The 22743-nt window shown below is 40.7% G+C and overlaps 1 protein-coding gene across 4 annotated transcripts in view; it reads left to right on the forward strand.

Moving 5' to 3' along the window:
- Positions 1-2781: 2781 nt before the first annotated feature.
- The window catches only part of LOC120308288 (arylsulfatase D-like), a 55316-nt gene continuing 35354 nt past the window's right edge, over positions 2782-22743 (forward strand). For 2 of the 4 annotated variants that reach the window (XM_039344154.1, XM_039344157.1), the window contains exons 1-5: positions 2782-3145; positions 4943-5017; positions 12609-12758; positions 13499-13620; positions 20711-20833. In XM_039344154.1, the coding sequence (XP_039200088.1) occupies positions 4995-5017; positions 12609-12758; positions 13499-13620; positions 20711-20833 (418 nt within the window). In that variant the 5' untranslated portion in view covers positions 2782-3145; positions 4943-4994. Of the gene's footprint in view, positions 3146-4042; positions 4866-4942; positions 5018-12608; positions 12759-13498; positions 13621-20710; positions 20834-22743 lie in introns of those variants that run through there. The other 2 variants (XM_039344155.1, XM_039344156.1) reach the window with 2 other exon arrangements.

A 22743-nucleotide genomic window follows, 5' to 3' on the forward strand; every position in this document is an offset into this window, starting at 1 on the left:
TTGAAGACTTTCCGGATTTGTTGGTTGGGGATCTGTCTGGGTTGTGCTGGGGGGCTTTGGAGCGGCATTCTACAGCTCGATGCCCTTCTCTTCTGCACTTGAAACACCCCATTTGCTTCTTGGCTGTAGCCGATGATTTCACCGGTTCGTGTGTCAGCTCAGGTGGGGGGCGGCTCCATTGTTTTCCTCGGCGGTGTCTCTTCAATATGTCGATCTCTGCTTCCTCTGCCAAGATGTACCATTCCTCAATTTGGTGTGGGTCCCCTCGGGGCAGGCAAGCGTCATATAGATCATAATTTAGTCCATCTTTGAAATGGCTAAGGAGGATGTCTTCTGGCCAATTCAGTTTGCTGGCAATGGCCCGGAATTCTTCTGTATATTCAGCCACTGGGCATTTGCCTTTCCCCTGTCCCATGCATCATGCCACATCCAACTGAAACCCAGTTGATAGGTTTCAATTGGTCACATGCTTTTCCGACTGCCCAGCAACCATTACAATTACCAAGCCCTCCAATTATTAGATCAAAAGCCCCTTTTGTTCCTGTCTTATCTACCCTCCCTTTTCTGTGGCATGATTTGTAACATCCTGCTAACTAAGGGTATAGCTTATTTACAAGGTGAACTGTTACCCAAACTGGATAATTGCAAATGTAAAGGATTTATGTCTTCCGTTGTTTATCTACAAGAGTTCCTGCTTTTCATCTAGAAGCTATGTGTATAATAAAGTTCATGCTTCGTGTTCTGTTAGTTGGTAAGGGATTTGAGACGAGGCAGGAGTAACAACAGTTGCTTCTTTATTCAGTCTTCAACAGAACAACACAGAATGGCACGGATCCCTTTTATATCCTTTTGCAGGGAACAGCGTCAACCAATAATTGCAACGTATTTTCCTGCTTCGCGCGTGCACAATAGGCTGGAGACAGCCTGTCTGGCCTGGGCAGCCACATGGTCTGCCCGAGTCTCCCTGCAGCTTCCTGCACCTGCTCTGTCAATCACAGGCCCAGGACATAACACTTCGGTTAAACATGGCTGCACTTTGGTTCATAGTTATACTTTAAAATACTAACTCTAGACAGTTTTTATAAAGAATAAACCTTATATAAATTGAATATGCTATTTTAAAATAGTGTGCACTATTGTAAAAATATGCTTTAAGTCAGTGTATATAGTTTCCCTCTATTTCTCCAGCTTACTACCTCTTCTTTCCTAAAAAATACCTTAGTTAAGTGCCTCTATATGCCTATTCCTTTAGCAGAAATGAAAAATTGTAACATGTACATTTATTGTGTACCTCATACTTCCATATTTTATTTTTATCCATTTTAATTTGTTTGATTAAGCCATGGTATAATAATGTACCTGAGTTGGTATTAACTAGAATTAACTAGGTTTTAAAGTAATACTGTGCTGAACTGTCCTCTATTCTTTGACCATTTTCTTCATCTAAAAAGAGGCTCTTCTTTATCTCATTTGTGAGATGCATTTGAAATTTATTTACAAAATTCAAGGCATGTTTGATTTTACTATACTGTTATGCTATGAATGGTGGTAGGGAAGCTGGCATCCACTACATGACAATCTCATTATTCCTGTCCTTTGAATTACAAAATAAACATTGAATAATTTTTAGAAGAAATTATCTAAATTATACAAACACTGCAGTTCCAAAAGTTTGCAAACACTTATGAAGAATCTTGGTTATTATTGTGAGGAATAAAAATTCAACTCCAAGGGTGTTGGAAAACAAAACAAGTTTTATTAAAGCTTTTGCAAAGGCTGTGGAACTCTTGGTAATGGCAAATCCCAGAGTCCACACTTAAATCAATTTTTGCATAGCTTTTTATATCCTGTCCTGTGCATCACGCCACATCCTTCCAAAGTGAGCCCATTTGATAGGCCCACTAGTCACATGCTTTCCGACCACCTAGCAACCATTACAATTATCAGACCTTCCAATTATTAGATCAAATGCCCCTTTTGTTCCTGTCTTATCTTCACTCCCTTTTCTGTGACATGATTTGTAACATCCTGCTAACTCTGGGGTATAACCTTATCTACAAGGTGAATTGTCACCCATACTGAATAATTGCAATTATAAAGGATTTATGTCTTCCCTTTTTTTTTTAAGAATGCCTGCTTTGCATCTAGAAGCTATGTGTATAGCAGAGTTCATGCTTTGGTTAAACATGACTGCACTTTGGTTCATAGTTATATTTTAAAATATTAACTCTAAGCAGTTTTTATAAAGAATAAGCCTTATATAAATTGAATAATATGTTATTCATAAGCTATATGCTATTCTTCAATAGTGTGCACTATTCTAAAAATATCCTTTAAGTCAGTGTATATAGTTTCTCTCTATTCCTCCAGCTTATTACATCTCCTTTCCTAAAAATACCTTAGCTAAGTGCCTCTATATGCCTATTCCTTTAACAGAAATGGAAAATTACAACATATACATTTCTTGTGTACCTCACATCATGAAGTATAATTAAACTTAGTACAGGCATAATGCCACATCAGAGTATAAGAAACAGAAACGAAGGGATCATGAAATTATATGCCGAATTACAATTATTGTGAAAAGGTTCTTTTTAAAAACTAATCTGTTTTAACAAATCCCCCTTGCTGAAATGCAACAAAGCTTGCCGTTTTTCCTATAGCAGTTGTTTTGATTTGAAATGAATGAAAAGCTTTGAAAATAGCTCATTGTGCTCATGACTGTTTTGGAAAGACTTCAGTTAAAGGATGTGACGTCCCTTTTTTTGGAGACTAGGGAGTAGCCATTATGCCGTGTGAAACTGATCCCTGTGAAAAACCTCTCTATTCACTGATCAGTCCCATATGGGCAACCGAATGTCAACTGATGTAATCAGCGAGAAGCTCAGGGTTGAGAAGGGAAGCAGAAATACGCGTGTAGAGTTATCCATATTGTTTATGTTAAACTGCTCCCCTCCCCCCCGTAGGCTTACAAGTACGCATGAGCAGATAGGATTAATGCGAAGAATTCGTTATTAGCGTCCAGCAGAGTGAAGTTCAGCGTTCTTGAAAAAGTAGGAATAAAGTGTGCCCTCCACCCAAGCTGTCTAGTTGCTATTGTGGCTGCTGCTGCTTTATCTCTTGAGAACTGATGAGATTTCTCCAGGTACTATATTAACTCATTTTCTCAGATTAAATATAGAAGTAATTTGAAAAATATACTAGTGGCACTGAAAGATAAACTTGTGATAGAGTTTAAAATAGATTGGTTTGATAACATTTATTACAGGTTTTTCTGCACCAAATGCTTATTTTAAAAAATACTTCTTTGGACATGAATGATAAGCATGCAAGAAATACTTTTTTTAAAGCTGCTGTTTTAATTGCTAATTCAATTCTAAAAAAATGGAAGTTACCTTTTTCTTTTTTTCTGACTAATGTGCTTCTGAGAGGCCATGTTATCTAAAAGAAAATTGAATCGTATTCATGCAATATGCTTAGATTGATGCGAATAGGAGGAAGATCTTTTTTACTTCGTCAAAGAGATTCTGTGCATGCATTGCATATGTGCAGGAGTGCTGTTAACCGGACTGGGCTGATTGAGGCAAATCATCCCTGTGTCACTTGTTCAATGATTCACCTGCAGGATCTTCTCTTGTCAGCCTTGAAAGGTAGTCCAGACAAGAAGCACATCCAGAAGCAAAAGCTCTAACTTTATTGTATGGTTATGTATGTTGAAAGTACATTTCTCATTGACCTTTGCAGTCAATGACACTAGTGAGGGTCCCTTCTGAGACATTTGCCATACCCCCATTTCATCTGTGGGCTCAGCTGCCTCTGGTTTCTTATCTAGTTTATGGCTTTTCCACTTGTCTCCCAAGCTCATTCCCACATACCATTACAACATCCCTCTCTTATTCATGTATTCATAATTTTATATACATTTCAAAACATATAATTTCATAAACTCTCTCTCTCTCTCTCTCTCTCTCTCTCTCTCTCTCTCTCTCTGTGTGTGTGTGTGTGTGTGTGTGTGAGAGAGAGAGAGAGAGAGAGAGAGAGACAGAGACAGAGAGAGAGAGAGAGAGAATATGCTGCATCCATCTGTTGAAATATCTGTGGAACTTCTATAATGTGTACCTGTAACTTTTCCAGGAGATTTTAGTGACATGCAAAGATAGCCATCAATAAATGAGAGGGCACTGGATTTTTTTTTTTTTTGTCTTGATCACTTTTATTGTGAGAAGGTACCTCTCTGTGGATTGTGTCTGACAGGCTATGTATTCAAAGAATATGACATGGAAATGCCTATGGTGTGCATGTATTATGCCTACATTGACATTTATCTTCTAAAAACTTAGTAACATTTATGAATAGAGATTTGGAAAACAAGGAGTTTTACAATTAGCAGCACATTTCGGTGCAATGCCTAGCAATCTTTTAGACTCTACTTTTAGCAATTCCAGGCAGCATGAGGAATGATAGGTTTTATTGTTAAACACAGTGGGAAGTGATCAATCTGCAAAAGGAGCAACACTCTAAAAGCAGGGGTGTCAAACTGCCAGCCCACGGACCAGATGTGTCATGCCAAAACCACGCCCACCCCAGCTCCGGCAATGAGGAAAAAGTTGCAATACGTCATGACACATCACGTGATGTGGCGAGTTTGACACCCCTGCTCTAAAAGTCTGAATAAATTGAAAAACATTCCTATATGAGGAAATACGAAGTAATTTGTTTTATCTGGGCAGAAGCATGGTAAAGAAATTAATCCCTCTTTCACCATTAAAAGATATCCATAAAAAAACTGAGGAAGAAAAAAAGAGAAAAAATTTAGTTTTCAACAGATTTCATAGACTGAGATCATCTCTGAATAAACTTTGAAGGTATTTAATATTTATAGCATGTCAATACAATTTCCAATTATCTGGATTTTTTCTAATATTGTCATGTTTTTCTCTAGTCTCAAATTTCTCATTCTCAGTATCTATAACTTGACTTTCCTGGAAGAGATCATGGAGTGTTGTGCACATTTCTGGTAAATGAAACAAACATTTTCTTTGTTAATTTACTAATGTCTCAGTAAAAATGTGTAATCTGGCACAATTGCATTCTTATGAACATTAGGTTTAATACTTTTCAATTTATTACAATCCAGTACAATATGGAAATCAGCAAAGAGGGCCCATTATTCACCATTAACTCCTTTAAAGAACAATACATATAATTCAAAGAAAGCTGGCCATAGTGACAGTAAGTGAAAGGCTACATATCTGGGATCCTTGTTTGATTAGTCATTTTGTTTTATTTCACAGAACCTAATTATATATACTGAGTAATTTATCTGCATCTGCTTTAAAAAAAATGATAATACACTGATAAGAAAGAAACAAGAGAAAATAAACTCTAGTATAAACCATTGAAGCAACAAAAAGTGATCTCACAGGACTTAAGAATGATGATGTAAGAAATAACAGTGTTTGCAGAAAAGCAAGCCTCTGGAGTGGGAGTGAGAGTGAGGCTTAGTAACTAGCAGCAGAATTCTCTATCATTTACTATAGGCGGGAGTATCAAACTGGTGGCCTGCAGGCCATTTGCGTCTTGCACAGGCCATGCCAGCTCTGCAAAGGCAAAAAACGTCGCAATAGTCACAATATGTCATGTGATGCAATCGAGTTTGATACCCGTGCTATAAGGAATTAGAGATATAGCCCCTGAGCTGCCTAAATTCAATAACTTCTCAAGGCAATTGCCATTTGTTCAACTGTTGCAACCACTTCAGAAGGCTGCTAGGAAGAGATCCTTAAAAATGACAGTATTAAAGTCTTCGTATCCAGGCAAACTTTCCTGACAGCCCAGACTGTAATTTGAACCTTTGAATATTTAACTGCAATAGAGAAAAAAGTGGAGCTTCTGAAAGAGTTATTTGATGCCTTCATGCCTAATTATCAGAGATTATTACTGCACAAAGTCCTTTATCTAAAAATAAGATGCTTACCAGTAGTCCTTGATGTACGACCACAATTGATGGCTAGAAAACAAGAAAATGTATTGACTCCTTCCATAACACTTTCTGAGATCAGAAGACCTGAAGCCACCATCAAATCTGCTTTTGATATATCAAATGTTTTTATATAACACTATCATATAATTTTCATCATTTCAGTATTCAATTAATTATAGATTTATTTGTAGATTGTACTGACAATTTTTAAAATTTTATTTTAGCTATTTTTTATTACATTATATTTTATAATATTTTTTTTTATCATTGATTTTACACAATTATAAAATACTGTATTATAGTCTGCTGCATTCTGGATGTAATCAAGTTTTAACTATCACTTGTATTTTCGTAATCTCAACCAGACATTTTAGCAGAACCATGTTTTCATAGTTTATTAGTAATTCTAACATTCACAATGAGATCATTAAAAATTGCATCACTTATCTCATGCTGAAATAGAGATTACTGCTACAGTTCATGGGATGTTGATTTAATGATATTTGGAATAACATTATAATACACCTTTAATTTTGACCATTTTAGCAAGAGCTGCGTGAAGTAATATGTTAAAATATACCCTGTATATTTGTTTTTATTCCAGCTCTTAATTTACAAGTTTTTAAACTGTTGTGTACATTAGAAAGAAGGTGGTGTCAGGGATATATATGTGTGTGTGGGGTGTGTGTGTGTGTGTGTGTGTGTGTGTGTGTGTGTTTTCTGAGGTTTTCGTGGGTGTTTGTATGTAGATCTTTGGTTATTCGGGTTTTCTCCCGTGTAAAATTGGAAGTGTCTTGACGATGTTTTGACGAAGTCCCATTCGTCATCTTCAGGCTGGTGCTTTTGGCTTCGTGCTTCAAGGAGCAATGTGTTGTCTTAGCTGTTTCTTCCTTTTGACTGCCAGTGGGGGTATGAACTGATTGGGTGGGAGCTTGGCTGTGTTCTGATTGGGTGGAAGTGTGTTCTGATTGGTTAGGGGCTTGGCTGGGCTCTGATTGGCTGGGGGGGTTGGCTGTGCTCTGATTGGCTGGGGGGTTGGCTGTGCTCTGATTGGCTGGGGGAGTGTTCTGTTTGGGTGGGGGCTTTGTTGTGCTCAGGTTAGTCTGAGTTGCAGGAGGGTTTGAGATGGTGAGCTGCATTGCTGTTGTTTGGCTTCGCGTTCGTGGTCGTGCCTCATCTTCATGGTGGATGTCAGTTTGCTTCATGTATGGATTGGAGGGGTTTAAAGTGGCTAATGATGCAGCTGTGGTCTGGCTTCTGGTTTGTGGTCATGCCTCATCATCGGTGTGGGTTTGGGTTTGCTTTTTGTGTGGATGTGTGGTGGTGACATCCTCTGTGGTTTTTGTGAGTGTGGGTCTGGGGTCATTCTGTGTGTTAGGGACTCGTTTGTCAATAAGGGCGGGTTTCCAAATGGCTGGTAGGCAGGAGGTATCATCTCGTTTGTTCATACTGTGTGGGTGTTTTTCTATCTCGGTGGCTTCTCTGATTATTCTGTTATTAAAGTGTTCAGTTTTGGCAATAGTTCTGGTCTTTTTAAAGTCAATTTTATGTCCTGTGGCTTTAAGGTGTTGGAACAGGGAAGAAGTTGGTTCCTCTTTTTTGACTGAGTTTTTGTATTCTTCAGTGCATGCACTTATTCTTCTGTTGGTTTGTCCGATGTATGTGGTGGGGCAAGCGGTGCATGGGATTTCATATACTCCTTGATTTTCTAACTCAATTTTGTCTTTGGGGTTTCTTAGGAAGGTGGATATTTTTCTGTTTGTGCAGAATGCTGTCTTGATGTTGTGTTTGTGAAGGATCTTGCTGATTCTGTCTGTGGTGCCTTTTATGTATGGGAGGAGGGCTTTGCCGTTTTCTTGTTCTCTGTCTTGGATTTTAGTGGGGGTTTCTTTTTGGATTAGATTGGTAATCTTATTTCTTTGGAATCCGTTGGATGTTAGTACATTAGTGAGAGTGTGTAGTTCGGTTTTTAGCTGTTGTTCGTCAGCTAAGCGTTTTGTTCTGGAGATTAGTGTCTTGGCTACGGAGTTGATCTGTGCTGGGTGGTGGTGTGAGTGCATGCAGATAGTGGTTTGTGTGTGTTTTCTTCTGATAGATGGTGTGTTCTAGGGCACCATTGGATTTCTTGTAGACTAAGACATCCAGGAAGGGAAGTTGGTTATTAGCTTCTGTTTCCATGTATTTTGGGGTGTAGGCTGTTGAGGTGTGTGAGGAAGTTGTCCAGTTTTTCTTTCCCATGTGGCCAGATTATGAAGGTGTCGTCTACGTATCTCAGCCAGAGTTTGGGTTTGTGATCAGATTTTTCTAGAACTTGGGTTTCAAAGTGGTCCATGTAGAGGTTTGCAATGACAGGTGAGAGGGGTGATCCCATGGGTGCTCCTGCTATTTGTTTGTATTTTTGTCCGTTATAGATGAAGTATGTGTTGGATAGGCAGTGGTTTGTCAGACCTAGGATGTGTTTGGGGGGGTTATATTTTTTTGGATAATTTTCAAGGCTTCTTTGATTGGCACTTGGGTGAAGAGGGATATGACATCGAAGCTCATGAGTAGGTCGCTGAGCTGTATACGTATATGTCTGTTCCCTGCTCCCTCACAGCCACACATGAAACAAACAGTGCATAACATCTCAGATAGGATCCTCACCAAAGCCGAAACCAATGTCCTTTCTAAAGGATTCAACTTTGTAGTCGCTCCCAAACACATCCCCATTGAAACCATTATATGCGGAGTTGAAACCAGCCTGACCAAAATCAACCCCGACGATGGTAACAGAATCAGACTCAAAATCACCAACATCCTCTGCACCAGCAAGCCACCCAAAAGTAACTTACACAAAGAGGAACAGACAGCACTACTTAATCTGAAAGAAGACACCAGCATAATAATTCTACCAGCAGACAAGGGCAACACCATGGTGGTTACTCCAACCTAATCCAAGACTCTACATACAAACTGCTAAACACAGATCCCACCACCTACCTGGAAAAAACCACCAGATCCAAAATAAAAGCCTCCCCCATTAGCGAAGAGATCCAGCAAAGAATCATTCCCAGAGAGAAATCATCCAGATGCCCTAAGCTCTATGGTCTCCCCAAGAAACACAAAGAAGGAATCCCACTTAGACCCATAGTTAGCTCCTTAGGCTCACCTCTACAAAACCTAGCCAAATTTCTCACCAAACAACTACAGTTTTCTGCAACTAATGTAGTTGCAGAAAACAACTACATAAAAAACTCATTCCGGTTCATAGAGATCATAAAGAAACAAAACTTACAGCCCAGCGACCTACTCATGAGCTTCGATGTCATATCCCTCTTCACCCAAGTGCCAATCAAAGAAGCCTTGAAAATTATCCAAAACAAATATAACCCCCCCCCCCCAACACATCCTAGGTCTGACCAACCACTGCCTATCCAACACATATTTCATCTATAACGGACAAAAATACAAACAAATAGCAGGAGCACCCATGGGATCACCCCTCTCACCTGTCATTGCCAACCTCTACATGGACCACTTTGAAACCCAAGTTCTAGAAAAATCTGATCACAAACCCAAACTCTGGCTGAGATACGTAGACGACACCTTCATAATCTGGTCACATGGGAAAGAAAAACTGAACAACTTCCTCACACACCTCAACAGCCTACACCCCAAAATACATGGAAACAGAAGCTAATAACCAACTTCCCTTCCTGGATGTCTTAGTCTACAAGAAATCCAATGGTGCCCTAGAACACACCATCTACCAGAAGAAAACACACACAAACCGCTATCTGCATGCACTCACACCACCACCCAGCACAGATCAACTCCGTAGCCAAGACACTCATCTCCAGAACAAAACGCTTAGCTGACGAACAACAGCTAAAAACTGAACTACACACTCTCACTAATGTACTAACATCCAACGGATTCCAAAGAAATAAGATTACCAATCTAATCCAAAAAGAGACCCCCACTAAAATCCAAGACAGAGAACAAGAAAATGGCAAAGCCCTCCTCCCATACATAAAAGGCACCACAGACAGAATCAGCAAGATCCTTCACAAACACAACATCGAGACAGCATTCTGCACAAACAGAAAAATATCCACCATCCTAAGAAACCCCAAAGACAAAATTGAGTTAGAAAATCAAGGATTATATGAAATCCCATGCACCGCTTGCCCCACCACATACATCGGACAAACCAACAGAAGAATAAGTGCACGCACTGAAGAATACAAAAACTCAGTCAAAAAAGAGGAACCAACTTCTTCCCTGTTCCAACACCTTAAAGCCACAGGACATAAAATTGACTTTAAAAAGACCAGAACTATTGCCAAAACTGAACACTTTAATAACAGAATAATCAGAGAAGCCACCGAGATAGAAAAACACCCACACAGTATGAACAAACGAGATGATACCTCCTGCCTACCAGCCATTTGGAAACCCGCCCTTATTGACAAACGAGTCCCTAACACAAAGAATGACCCCAGACCCACACTCACAAAAACCACAGAGGATGTCACCACCACACATCCACACAAAAAGCAAACCCAAACCCACACCGATGATGAGGCATGATCACAAACCAGAAGCCAGACCACAGCTGCATCATTAGCCACTTTAAACCCCTCCAATCCATACATGAAGCAAACTGACATCCACCATGAAGATGAGGCACGACCACGAACGCGAAGCCAAACAACAGCAATGCAGCTCACCATCTCAAACCCTCCTGCAACTCAGACTAACCTGAGCACAACAAAGCCCCCACCCAAACAGAACACTCCCCCAGCCAATCAGAGCACAGCCAAGCCCCCTATCCAATCAGAGCACAGCCAAGCCCCTAACCAATCAGAACACACCTCCACCCAATCAGAACACAGCCAATCAGTTCATACCCTCACTGGCAGTTAAAAAGGAAGAAACAGCTACGATCACACATTGCTCCTAGAAGCACGAAGCTAAAAACACCAGCCTGAAGATGATGAATGGGACTTCCTGATCTCCTTCTATTCTAACTCTGATGACGCTGGCAGTTTTTGGCCGGACGAAAGCTTAGTGACTTTTCTTAACCACAGGCCTGTTTATATTAAACAAGCTGGTTTATTATATTCTGGTTTTTGTTTTTTCTTTTATTTGTTAACATAATGCCCAGGATTCGCATTTTTAGTATTTTAAAAGACACACACACACACACATATCACAAAATAAATCAATTACGATCGCCAGGAAAATCCAAATAAGAGAAATTTTAATAAAAACCAAGCTTTCATCAGAAACTTACTTCATACACTTAGGAACAGGAAAGGCCTGGGTACTGGTGTCATGGATACATTTAGAGTGCAATCTAATCAGCTGGAACCGATGACACGGTCCAGAAGCCGGATGCAGGCACTTGGTGGTCTTATATAAGTTTTTCCCATTGATTGGCTTTAACCCTGACGATGTCAGAAATTTCCGATGAAAGCTTGGTTTTTATTAAAATTTCTCCTATTTGGATTTTCCTGGTGATTGTAATTGATTTATTTTGTGATATGGACGTACGCAGGAGTCATATTTTTACTGACATTACATGTATGTATGTATGTATGTGTGTATGTGTGTATGTGTGTATACGTATATGTATATGTATTGGTCTTTGGTTGTTCGGGTTTTCTCCCGCGTAAAATTGGAAGTGTCTTGGCGACGTTTCGACAAAGATCCATTCGTCATCTTCAGGCTGGTGTTTTCAGCTTCGTGCTCCTCGAAGCACGAAGCTGAAAACACCAGCCTGAAGATGACGAATGGGACTTCATTGAAACGTCACCAAGACACTTCCAATTTTACATGGGAGAAAACCCGAATAACCAAAGAGTTACATACAAACAACCGCAAAAACCTCAGAAAACATATATATGTATGTATGTATGTATGTATGATAATAAATACAGCCTGTTCAGTCATCTTTTTAAATGTCTACTTTAAACCAAGTAGAATAACAAATTATCGATTCTGACTTTGCCTCTTCTGTTTTCTGATGTTCACTATGGGTGGCAAAGAAATTAATTAAATCCATACTTGAGATTCAAAACTTATAGTTTACTGAATGTTGCAATGCAGCCTATAATGTTTTTAAAAAATGTATTAGGGAAAAGAATTCTTTATGGAAATATAAAACATCACTTGATTGAAAACTTCAAAAACTATCTTGGGCAAAAGTGAAGAGAAAAACGTGCTTGTAGAACTGCACTGTTCCATGCTAGTAGTGAACTTCTAAGACATCTGTGTTTTAGCAATCCACAGCTGAGACTCATCACACACATTATTCTTTAAATCCTTAAGTTCAGATGGTTTTTTTCTACCTGATGTGGCTTCACTGCTTTCTAGTCTGATGCATTCTGATTTCAATAAGAAAATGTGAGACAATACTTTATGATTACCTTCAGGAATCAAAAAAAAAAAAAAAAAACAAAACAGGTCTCTCTATTTACATTAATGTCCCTGAGACTGAAAAATAGCATATTCCTTTGATACAATTTAGTCCATTGTTGGCTTCTGCAGTTTTATAGCCATCTATAAATTTTATTATGTATGAAGAACAGCCTTCCTTGAGATCTTGCTAAAATGTCTAACTGTTCTGTCATCTTTTTAGGAGATACCCAATTTTAGTTTTAATTTTCTACTTGGTACTGAAGCCAAGTGAATCTCATGCTTTGATCAGCTACAAGCCCAATATTGTAATCTTATTGGCTGATGATCTAGGCATTGGGGATCTAGGCTGCTACGGAAATACTACAATGAGGTAAAATCTTTCATACCAATGCTGTATTTTATTTATTCGTTTGTTTATTTGATTGATCCAAGTGCATGAAATATTTGGGAAGTTTATGGGGACATAACATATAATTGTAATATAAATATAATTATAAGACTATTATATGTATTTACTGGATAAAAAAATATGGGTTTTCCCTCTAAATTTTAATTGTAAATTAAATTAATTGGACTGATCGATCAGCTTTTATCCCATAATGGTAATAGAAACAGCTGTTGAAACAGCTGTGCAATGTTTCAGATCCTGCAGGGCAGGTCTTCAAACTTGGCCCTTTTATGACTTGTGGCCCTCAACTCCCAGAATTCCTCAGCCAGGCACGCTGGATGAGGAATTCTGGGAGTTGAAGTTCACAAGTCATAAAAGGGCCACGTTTGAAATCCCCTGCTGCAGGGGCTTTTTACATGGCATCTGCCTATACTGCCTTCACATCCAAAGATCACCAAATATTAGCCACTGCTTCCAAAGGAGTATAATCTTATTATTAGCTTTTTCTATTGTACAGAATTTCTATCTCTGTTTTACCTCCAGTACCCAAGTTGTCCCATTGCTAGAAGGTCTAACAAGAATGTTCATGTGCATACTTGTATGTTTCTAGATTTAAGTAAATTTTGACACATGCAAGAATGCTGTTTTTACAATGGGCTAATTGGTTTCTATTTCCCCCCCCCAACTATTCAATTGAAACATGTGTTGACATCTTTTCTTAGGACTCCTAATATTGATCAGTTAGCAAAAGAAGGAATAAAACTTACTCAGCATGTTGCTGCAGCACCCCTTTGCACACCAAGCAGAACTGCTTTCTTAACTGGAAGATATGCAATCCGATCAGGTTTGTTATGGAATATTAATGTCTTTTGCTAAGTAAAGGTTGGGCTAAATAATTGGTTGAGCTACACCATATATTCCAAGAGTAGAACAGCTTTCGCCAAATTAGTACCCTCCCAATGTTTTAGATTACTATTCCAAAATATGTAACCCAGCCTATCTGGAAGGCTGTTGAAGATTAATTAAATTTACCGTTTTTCTCATTTTCCACCAAAGTTTTCAACATTAACTGCCTACATAGTTCAACTACATAGTTGAACCCAAAACTAGATTCCCTTCCCTCAGATACAAAGTAACAAGTTGCAAGTTCCACCCCCACGAAGCAGTCATAAATCACATTCTCCAATTAGCCAGGAGCGCAGGCTCTTTCCCCAAGTCCTCAGTCCACCAAAATGTTATCGGTTTGTGTCCTTGAGTTCCCACAGAGCTGCATTATTATTATGGCTAGCTGAGCTCAAGCATTCTCCCCATCTCCCCTTCAATACCTGATTTCTAAACAGAAGAAAAAGAACTTTAAAAGCGAAGTAAAAATGGCTGCAATTTCCATCAGTTGTCAGAGCAGGAACATCCATTGTTACAGCGTTGACATCCGGCCCCCCTTTACAAAAAGGATAAATTCTGCAATTCAAACAAAACCATAGGTTAGGGGTTGCCTCTCGGTTTATTAGGGTGCTTATTATAGAATTTACGAATGAGCCTGTCGGCTTTTACATCACTAGATTTTACCCAAGTGGTTCGGATAATGAGTATCGTTTCCACTGTACTAAATACTGCAACCCTCCCTTGTAAAGTCTAGAATCAAGAATACGTTTCACTTCATAATGGGTCTGTCCGGCTACCACCAGCAGGCCAGGTGCCTTCTTAGGGAGAAGAGTAGAACCCCGAAAAGGTTTCAATAGGCTACAATGGAACACAGGGTGGACTTTCCCTAAGAGTCTGGGAAGCTTTAACTCCACCGTAACTGGATTTATGATCCTTACGATGAACAAGGGACTGAGGTATTTTGGCCCCAATTTCTTACTAGGCAACTTGAGTTGTAAATATTTTGTGGATAAGTAAACTTTTTGCCCAACCTGGAACGACCTTTGGGGAGCCTTCTTTTTATCCGCTTGTTTTTTATATGTCTCAGAAGCCTTTTTCAGAGTGAGTTTCATTTTGTCCCAAACCTCTCCCCACCTCTTCACCCATTGGTCAAGAGTTTGGGAAGCAGAGGGTCCCTGAGGATACTCAGGTATTGGGTTGAATTCTTTTCCCGTGACAATCTTAAAAGGTGTAAAACTGGTGCTGCTGTGAACAGTGTTATTATAAGCCACCTCTGCGAAAGGGAGGAGGTCAGTCCAGTTCATTTGCTAATAATCCACATAGCATCTGAGGGACTGCTCCATCATTGAGTTTGCTATTCCAGCCGCCCCATTCGTAGATGGGTGAAAAGCCGACGACAGTCCCTGCGATGAGCCAATTTAGTTTGAGAAAACCCCTCCAGAATTTGGCTATAAATTGCATTCTCCTGTCAGAGATTATTTGCTTTGGCACCCCGTGCAGCCTGTAAATGTGCTTAAGAAATAGCTAGTTTCTGGGCCGACAGGAGTCCTTTGCAGGCAATGAAATGAGCCTGCTTCGAAAAAAGATCAATCACAGTCCAAATCACCATATTTCCTCTACTCAGGTAACTGAACTATAAAATCCATAGCAATTTCTTCCCATGGCTGGGAAGGGTCCGTGACCAGTTGTAATAATCCAGGGGCTTTCCTGGAATCCTCTTCATGGTGGCACATACTGCACAGCTTTTGACGTAGTTCTCTACATCCCGTTTCAAACCTGGCCACCAAAATTGCCAACAAACAAAATGCAGTTTTTTTAAATAGCCGAAGTGTCCAGCTTGCTTCACTTCGTGATCATGCTGGAGAGCATTGAGGCAGAGGGCTTCGGGCAAATACCACTTCTCCCCTTTGTAGGTTAATCCGTCCCTACACGTCAGGGTGGCTTGATTGTCCTTGATCATTGAGGCGTTCCTATTTTAGTTTTCTTGTCCCAGGATTGCCGGGGTTTCGGGCTGTCAAAGATGGGGCTCTTGGCGTTAATTGAGACGCAGCTTGCAGTGTGGGTATGATTGATTCATTAATCTCTTCACGCTGACTCTTGTATTGAGGCAATCTGGATAGAGCATCAACTAAAAAGTTTCTCCCTCCTGGTATGTACTTCAGGGTGAAGTTAAACTGGTTAAAATACTGCGGCCACCATACTTGTATCGGGGAAAGCTTGCAAAGAGTTTTCAGTGCCTCTAAGTTTTTGTGATCAGTCCATACTTCGAAAGGCACCTTGCCTTTCTAGGTAGTGCCGCCAGTTTAACAGAGCCCAAAGAATTGCAAAGGCTTCTTTCTCCCACACTGCCCACCTTCTCTCACAGTCAGTGAACTTTTTTGAGGTGTAGGACAGGGCTGCAGGACCCCTCGTGGTTCTTTTGCAACAGTAAAGCTCCGACGGCCATGTAGCTGGCATCAGCTTGCATCACAAAGGGCTTCCCTGAGCAGGGATGCTTTAGGACTGGCTCAACCGCAAATAGTCTTTTCAGATTCTCAAAAGCAGTTTGACAGTTCATAGTTCATGTTAGCGGCTGGCTCAGTCACGGCTTTCCCCCATCTTTGCCGGTTTTTAACAAATCCATGAGAGGTAAAGCAATTTCGGCAAATGAAGGGATGAATTGTCGGTAAAAATTGGCAAACCCCAGAAAGCTTTGAAGCTGTTTGTGAGTCTTTGGGGGTTGCATTTGATTACAGTTCTCACTTTCCCAGGATCCATTTCAATACCCTCACTGGAAATTCTGTAGCCCAAATAATCCAATCTGGTCTGATGGAATTCACACTTCGACAATTTAACATATAGTTTGGCATTCAATAATTTCTTTAACACCTCTCGCACTAGCTTTACATGGTCAGCTATATTATTGCTTTATATCAGGATAAGCAAACCCCCTTGTATAAATGATCATGTAGCACCTGGTTGATCAGCTGCATGAAGACAGCTGGAGCACTCTGTAGTCCAAATGGCATAACTTTGAACTGGTAGCTGCCCATAGGACAGTTAAAAGCGGTCTTCCATTCATCTCCTTTTCTTATTCTCACTCACTAGTATGCTTCTCTTAGGTCCAATTTAGTGAAGATGCTCCCTTTTGCAAGATGGGTTAGTAGGTCCTTCAGGAGGGGGAGGGAATATTTGTTTTCTATACTCACAGCATTTAACTCTTTATAATCCACGCAGAGATGAAGCAACCTGTCTTTTTTTCTCTTTAAATAACACTGAAGCCCCCACCTGGGATTTGGCCAGCTCAATGAAGCCTCTTGCTAGGTTTTTGTTCACATATTGCTGTAGTTCATCCATTTCGAGGGAGGTCATAGTGTACATTCTCGGCTTTGGGAGTTTAGCACCTGCTAATAGTTCATTTGGCTGATGGGGTGGTAGGATGTTGCACTCTTTCTCACTAAACCCCTCCGTTAAATCTCGGTATTTGCTGGGAATGAGTGGTCGCTCAGTCAGGGAATGGCAGCTATCTTTGCTGATTTGGTAAATGGCTTAGACCCTCCTATAACATCGGCAGATTCAAGAGGGGGCTTGGGCCCTATGGGCAATCTCACAGTCCTCATCCCCTTTTCCCATCAGATAAAGGTTTCCACTTGTCTAACCAGGCTGGGCCTAAAATCACAGCCTTAGTCATCTTTGGGGCCACCATGAAACGGATGAACTCCCAATGTTCACCTATTTCTAAGCATATAGATTCTGTCACATGGGTAACTAAAGTCCCTCCCATTAAGGACCCATCTGCCTGTTGGAGCCTCATGGGCCTGGAGAGCAATCTTGCTCATATACCCATCTTGAGGGCAACATCCTGAGTCCACTAGCACTTTCAGATCCATTTGTACCCCTGTCTTAGGGGCTATGAGCTTAGCAGCAAGAGAAAAAGGTGGAACGGGTCGACTCACCATTCGGTCATTCTACCCTTCGTCGTCACTGTCATAGGAGGGCAGAGTGGTGGTAGGATCAGCTTGGGCCTCAGAGTTCTCCTGTGTGGGCGACGTGACCTGGGTAACGGGTAACAGCTTGATTTTTCTTTTGCAGGCTGCTGGGCTGGTTTCTTCCTTACCGGTGGCCCCAATCTACTTCCCTAATGGGGGTACTGGATCAGACAATTAGCCGCTTGGTGCCCCTGTTGTCCACAACTGAAGCATTTGATTGGTGGACTGGCAGGTGGCTTGGGGGTTTCCTTGGCTGTGATGGCTGGGAGTCTTTGTGGAGGTGGCTGCCTGGTCTACTCTGGTTTCAGCTTGGCTTCTGGAAGGGACAGTTTCTTGTAATGAGCAAGCTCGATGTCCAATTTCATTTGCAGAGAGAGAGACAGAGACACAGAGAGGCACTTGCACTTCCCTTCTCTCTCTCTCTCTCTCTCTCTCTCTGTGTGTGTGTCTGCTCTTCTCGGACAAGCTGACAAGCTTATTGGGCAGGACTCCTGTGCTGCGTCTCAGCAGGAAGCAGCAAGCAGCAGCTCTCTCCCTCACACACACACACACACTGAGTGGGGGAAGAGGACTGGCTGACCAAGGGCAGGAGAGAGCCAGCCCAATAAGAATGTGTGTCAGCTTGTCGGAGAACAACATGAAGCCAGCTTGCCAGGTGAGCAGAAGATCGGAAAGAGGGAGGGGGGGAGAGAGGGAGGGAGACAAAGAGAGGGAGAGGGAGAGAGAGAGAACTCATGCCTAGCAGCTTCTATTTCTTTTTAATTAAACTCTTCAATCAAGATCCCCCTCCCTCGCATGTGCGCAGGTTTTACGGCTCATAGTGTTTTCTCTGAGAAACGGGTCCAAGTGGCTCTTTGAGTGTTTAAGGTTGCTGACCCCTGCACTAGGGATTGCTCAGGCCACCTTTCAATCCGACCTGCTATTTTGCAAAACTCTCGTACATACTCCAACGCAGGTCTACCATCTTGCTTTATGTTGTGAATTTGCTTCTCTTCTTTGAGGGCTATGGATTGGTCCTCGAACCTGGCCCTCAATCCAAGGAGGAAGAGATGGAGATTTTTCAGTTCAGGTGCTTGCTAGTTGTACAGATTGTTTAGTCACTCAAGATGTTTCCTCTTCCAGATTAGCCACGAGAATGTCAACCATAGCAACTGGATCTGGGTAAAAATTGGCATTGTGATTCATGTGGGAACGTACTTGATTAAGGAAGAAAATCAGCTTCTCTGGATAACCATCAAAAATTGCTTTAAGGGGTGGTGCCATCATGGGCTGCTGTCCCCCCATTGCTGTTGCACTCCCAATGGCTGTTGACCTCCCAATGGTAGCTGTGGCATTCCCAATTGCTGCAGGCCCCCCCAGTGGCTGCTGTACATTCAGGGGCTGCTGCCACCTCCATTGCTGCTGCACTCCCAATGGTTGTTGACCTCCCAGCGGCACCAGCGGCATCCCCAATTGCTGCAGGCCTCCCAGTGGCTATGGCGCCCCAACCTGTTGCTGTCTTTCCAACAGGTCACGCAGCTGTTGAATCAAATCTCATTGAATGCCCACATTTGGATCTTCTTCCTGTGCAGGCCTCGGGCTTGGGCGGCATTGATGATGATGCTCAGGGCTGTGTGACCAATAGTAATGATGATCAGGGCTCCCTCGATACCTGTGACAATCCCGGCTTCGACTGTACTGGTGGTGGCTCGGGCTTCGGTAGCGAGGGTGTCTGTTGGGGCTGTCATCGTAGTCCTGCCATCTGGAACTATTGCGATGGCGGCAACTGTCGGGAGATCGTGATGATCAACGCTGACCAGACTTCTCTGGTGGCTGGGGCTCTTGTGTCACGAGCAGCGCTCTGGAGTTCTAGAGGAGCGGTGACGATCCGGACTGTTGTGTCCCGAGTTGCAGCCGAGACTCTCCTTTTTTACTGGGCTGGAGGTTACTGCTGGTGGCTTTGAATGCAGGGAAGCTGCTCGCTCTCCGTCGGTGGGGCTGGGGCTTCTCTTAGGCACAGATTGGCATCAGGTCATTGTGTTCACTTGCAGGCAAGGATGGGAGAGTTGTTCCCCGCTTCTCATCTCTAGCCCCTCGAATCTCTCCACTAACTTCTCCACCAATTGGCTGTGGACTGCAGATAGGTACTTCCATTCTCCAGAGTCCTCAATGGCTGCCAATCTCTTGGCTTCCAGTTGGTCCAGGAAGCATGATTCTCGAGAGGTTCCTGCCTGCAAGCCGGCTTGAGGAATTTTCAAAGAGCTCATCTTCAGCAGGGTTGCCTCAAGATGCTTGGAGTCTCTGCTGGGCAAGGTCCATTCCCTAGACCAGATCAGTTCTCACATCTTTGGTCTTGCCCCCATTTCCAAACTTTCTTTCTCTGCTGGTGCGATGGCTTGCGCTCCCTTCACCGAGGCAGCAGCTTTGGCTGGGGTGCTAGTTACAGGCGCTTCTTCCTTTTTTATCCTGAGATCTTCCCCGAGTCTTTATCAGCCTATCCCTCAACGTAGGAAAGGTGACAGCTCAGGACCTGAAGGTGGTCAAGATAGAAAGTAGTTTTGGGTTAATGTCATGGTTCCGGTAGATGAAACCCATTAAAGAACTTTAAGGCAAGAATTCTTCCTTAGAAAACATTTTATTCAGGAAACAAAGTATCGGCACTACATTGTTGAACCCAAAACTAGATTCCTTCCCCCCCCAGATACAAAGTAACAAGTTGTAAGTTCCACCCCCACAAAGCAGTCATAAATCACATTCTCCAATTAGCCTGGAGCACAGGCTCTCTCCCCAGCTCCTCAGCCCGCCAAAACGCTATCTGTTTGTGTTCTTGAGTTTCCACGGAGCTGCATTATTATTATTATGGCTAGCTGAGCTCAAGCATTCTCCCCATCACCCTTTCAACACCTGATTTCTAAACAAAAGAAAAAACGCTAAAAATAGCTGCAATTTCCATCAGTTGTCAGAGCAGGAACATCCATTGTTATAGTGTTGACAGCCTACTGATTAATACAAAAAAAATTGTCATTAGCTGCATAGATGGTTGACCAATTGCAGTTCAGAGTTATGGACTGGTTGTTGTTTTTTTAATTTATGTTTTAAATTTAGGTATGGAGGAAACCATTGGTTATCGTGTTCTTCAGTCACTTGCTAGTTCTGGTGGTCTTCCTCCAAATGAGACCACATTTGCAAAGATATTGCAGAGACAAGGCTACAGCACAGGTTTAATAGGTAAGGATATTACATATTTGCCTGCAAATGTTTGGGTAAAAGAAAAAGCAACATATTATATGGCTTTCACTTTGGATAATTTTGATCAGAACTGTCCTTTCCACTAATACCTTTATGTGACGTTTACAAGTATAACAGAAGATTTAATTCAAGCTTGTTTGGTAAGAAGCATATGCTAATTTTTAATTTGAGAAAATATTCCATTCAATTTACGATTAACTAAACACTATAAAATTAATTTGTTTCAATTGATAAACTGTGCTGAAATTATTCTATAAGGATTAAATGGAAGTTAGAAACTGGGATTATTATTATGTTATCTCACAAGAGAAAATACATTCATTATAATTTAGCGGTCACAGAATATTTTATACATTTTCAACCCAAGTTTTAAAATATCTGACAAATGACATACTTACAAACAAAATTCAAAAAATTAATAAATTAATAATCACATGTTACTGACTACAGTACCGTAAGTATGATTTTAAGAGCCACCACAAAATGAATAAAACAAATCGCTTAATAAAGTTTTCAAAAAATCTTGAAAGTTCATCTAAAATTTAGAAACATTGAAGTTTTTTTTTTAACAACCATGATACCAAGTGATTTCCATCCTGACAACTATCATTGTGATTCTGGACTGCTCGGGAAGATGTTAAGGGCATTAGATTGTAGGGGAAACATATTTTTAGAGAGGATGCATATCTTTCCTCTACAAGAGTAACATTACAAAGTTTAATTTTCAAATGTTAATTTTATAGAGAAATATATGCTTCCTTTACAAAACCAATAATAATTGTTTTAAAGTTATACAAAAAGTAACGGGGCATGATGTCTCAGTGGTTAAAGACACTGAGTTTGTCAGCTGGAAGCTGACAGCCCAGATTCAAGATCCAAGCACTGCACTATGGGGTGAGCTCTTGTTCCTGCCCCAGCTCCTGTCCACCTAGCAGTTTGAAAGTGGGCAAATGAGAGTAGATTAATAGGTCCACTTCGGTGGAAAGGTAACAACATTCCATGTACTTTGGCATATAGTCAGGCTGGCCATATGACCACAGAAATATCTTTGGACAACACTGGCTTTCTCTGCTAAGAAACAGAGATAAGAAACAGAGACACTGCGCCCTAGAGTCAGACATGACTGAAAGGGAAACTCTTTACCTTTATCTTTTACATAAAATCAGTAACACTGAAATTGTATGAAAGTGTAAGAAGGGAGGGAGCAATTTTGAAGAATCTTGGATCTAAAGAATGTTAAGTAAACCATCTTTATAAAAATAAAGCAAAACCTACTGTAGTATGGATATAATTGGTACGTAAATGAAGAATCCCATAGTTTGTTAGAAACAAGTGGGCTACCTCTTTGGGAAGGATTATCAATAGAAAATAATAAAAATTTTAGGAATAATGATTCATACAAATTAAAAATATTTAATCCCATCATATCTATACTATGATTGATATATACATGTTAGGTTTCCAAGAAAATAAGGTCTTGTCTAGCATCTTCCTTCTTCTGAAGATCAAAATGGTTAAGATTAAACAAGACTTCTAATAATGCTTTAATATTTTGATTAAAATTACTTTATTTTAATTGAAAGATTAAAGATGGTTAGAAGTCATTAGACATTTATATCTGTGAAAGATCCTTTGTACCATATTTTTAATTATTCCTAGATGATGATGATTGGTCACAGAGTCAGCCAGATGTTTGCCTTGCCATGCCTTTTTTTCTATTTTTCGTCTTGGAGGCCAGTTTGGTTATTATGTTTTAATTAATAGTTATACATTATTTTGGATTACTGAAAAGCAGTTGGTACTTTTTAAGAGTACATAACATATAACAATAATGAACATACATACAAATGTGTGATTGTATATATATACAATAAAATTGTAGCCAATTT

This window comes from Crotalus tigris, unplaced genomic scaffold (assembly GCF_016545835.1).
Source record: "Crotalus tigris isolate CLP2741 ecotype Arizona unplaced genomic scaffold, ASM1654583v1 scf7180000017893.383635, whole genome shotgun sequence".
NCBI lineage: Eukaryota > Metazoa > Chordata > Lepidosauria > Squamata > Viperidae > Crotalus > Crotalus tigris.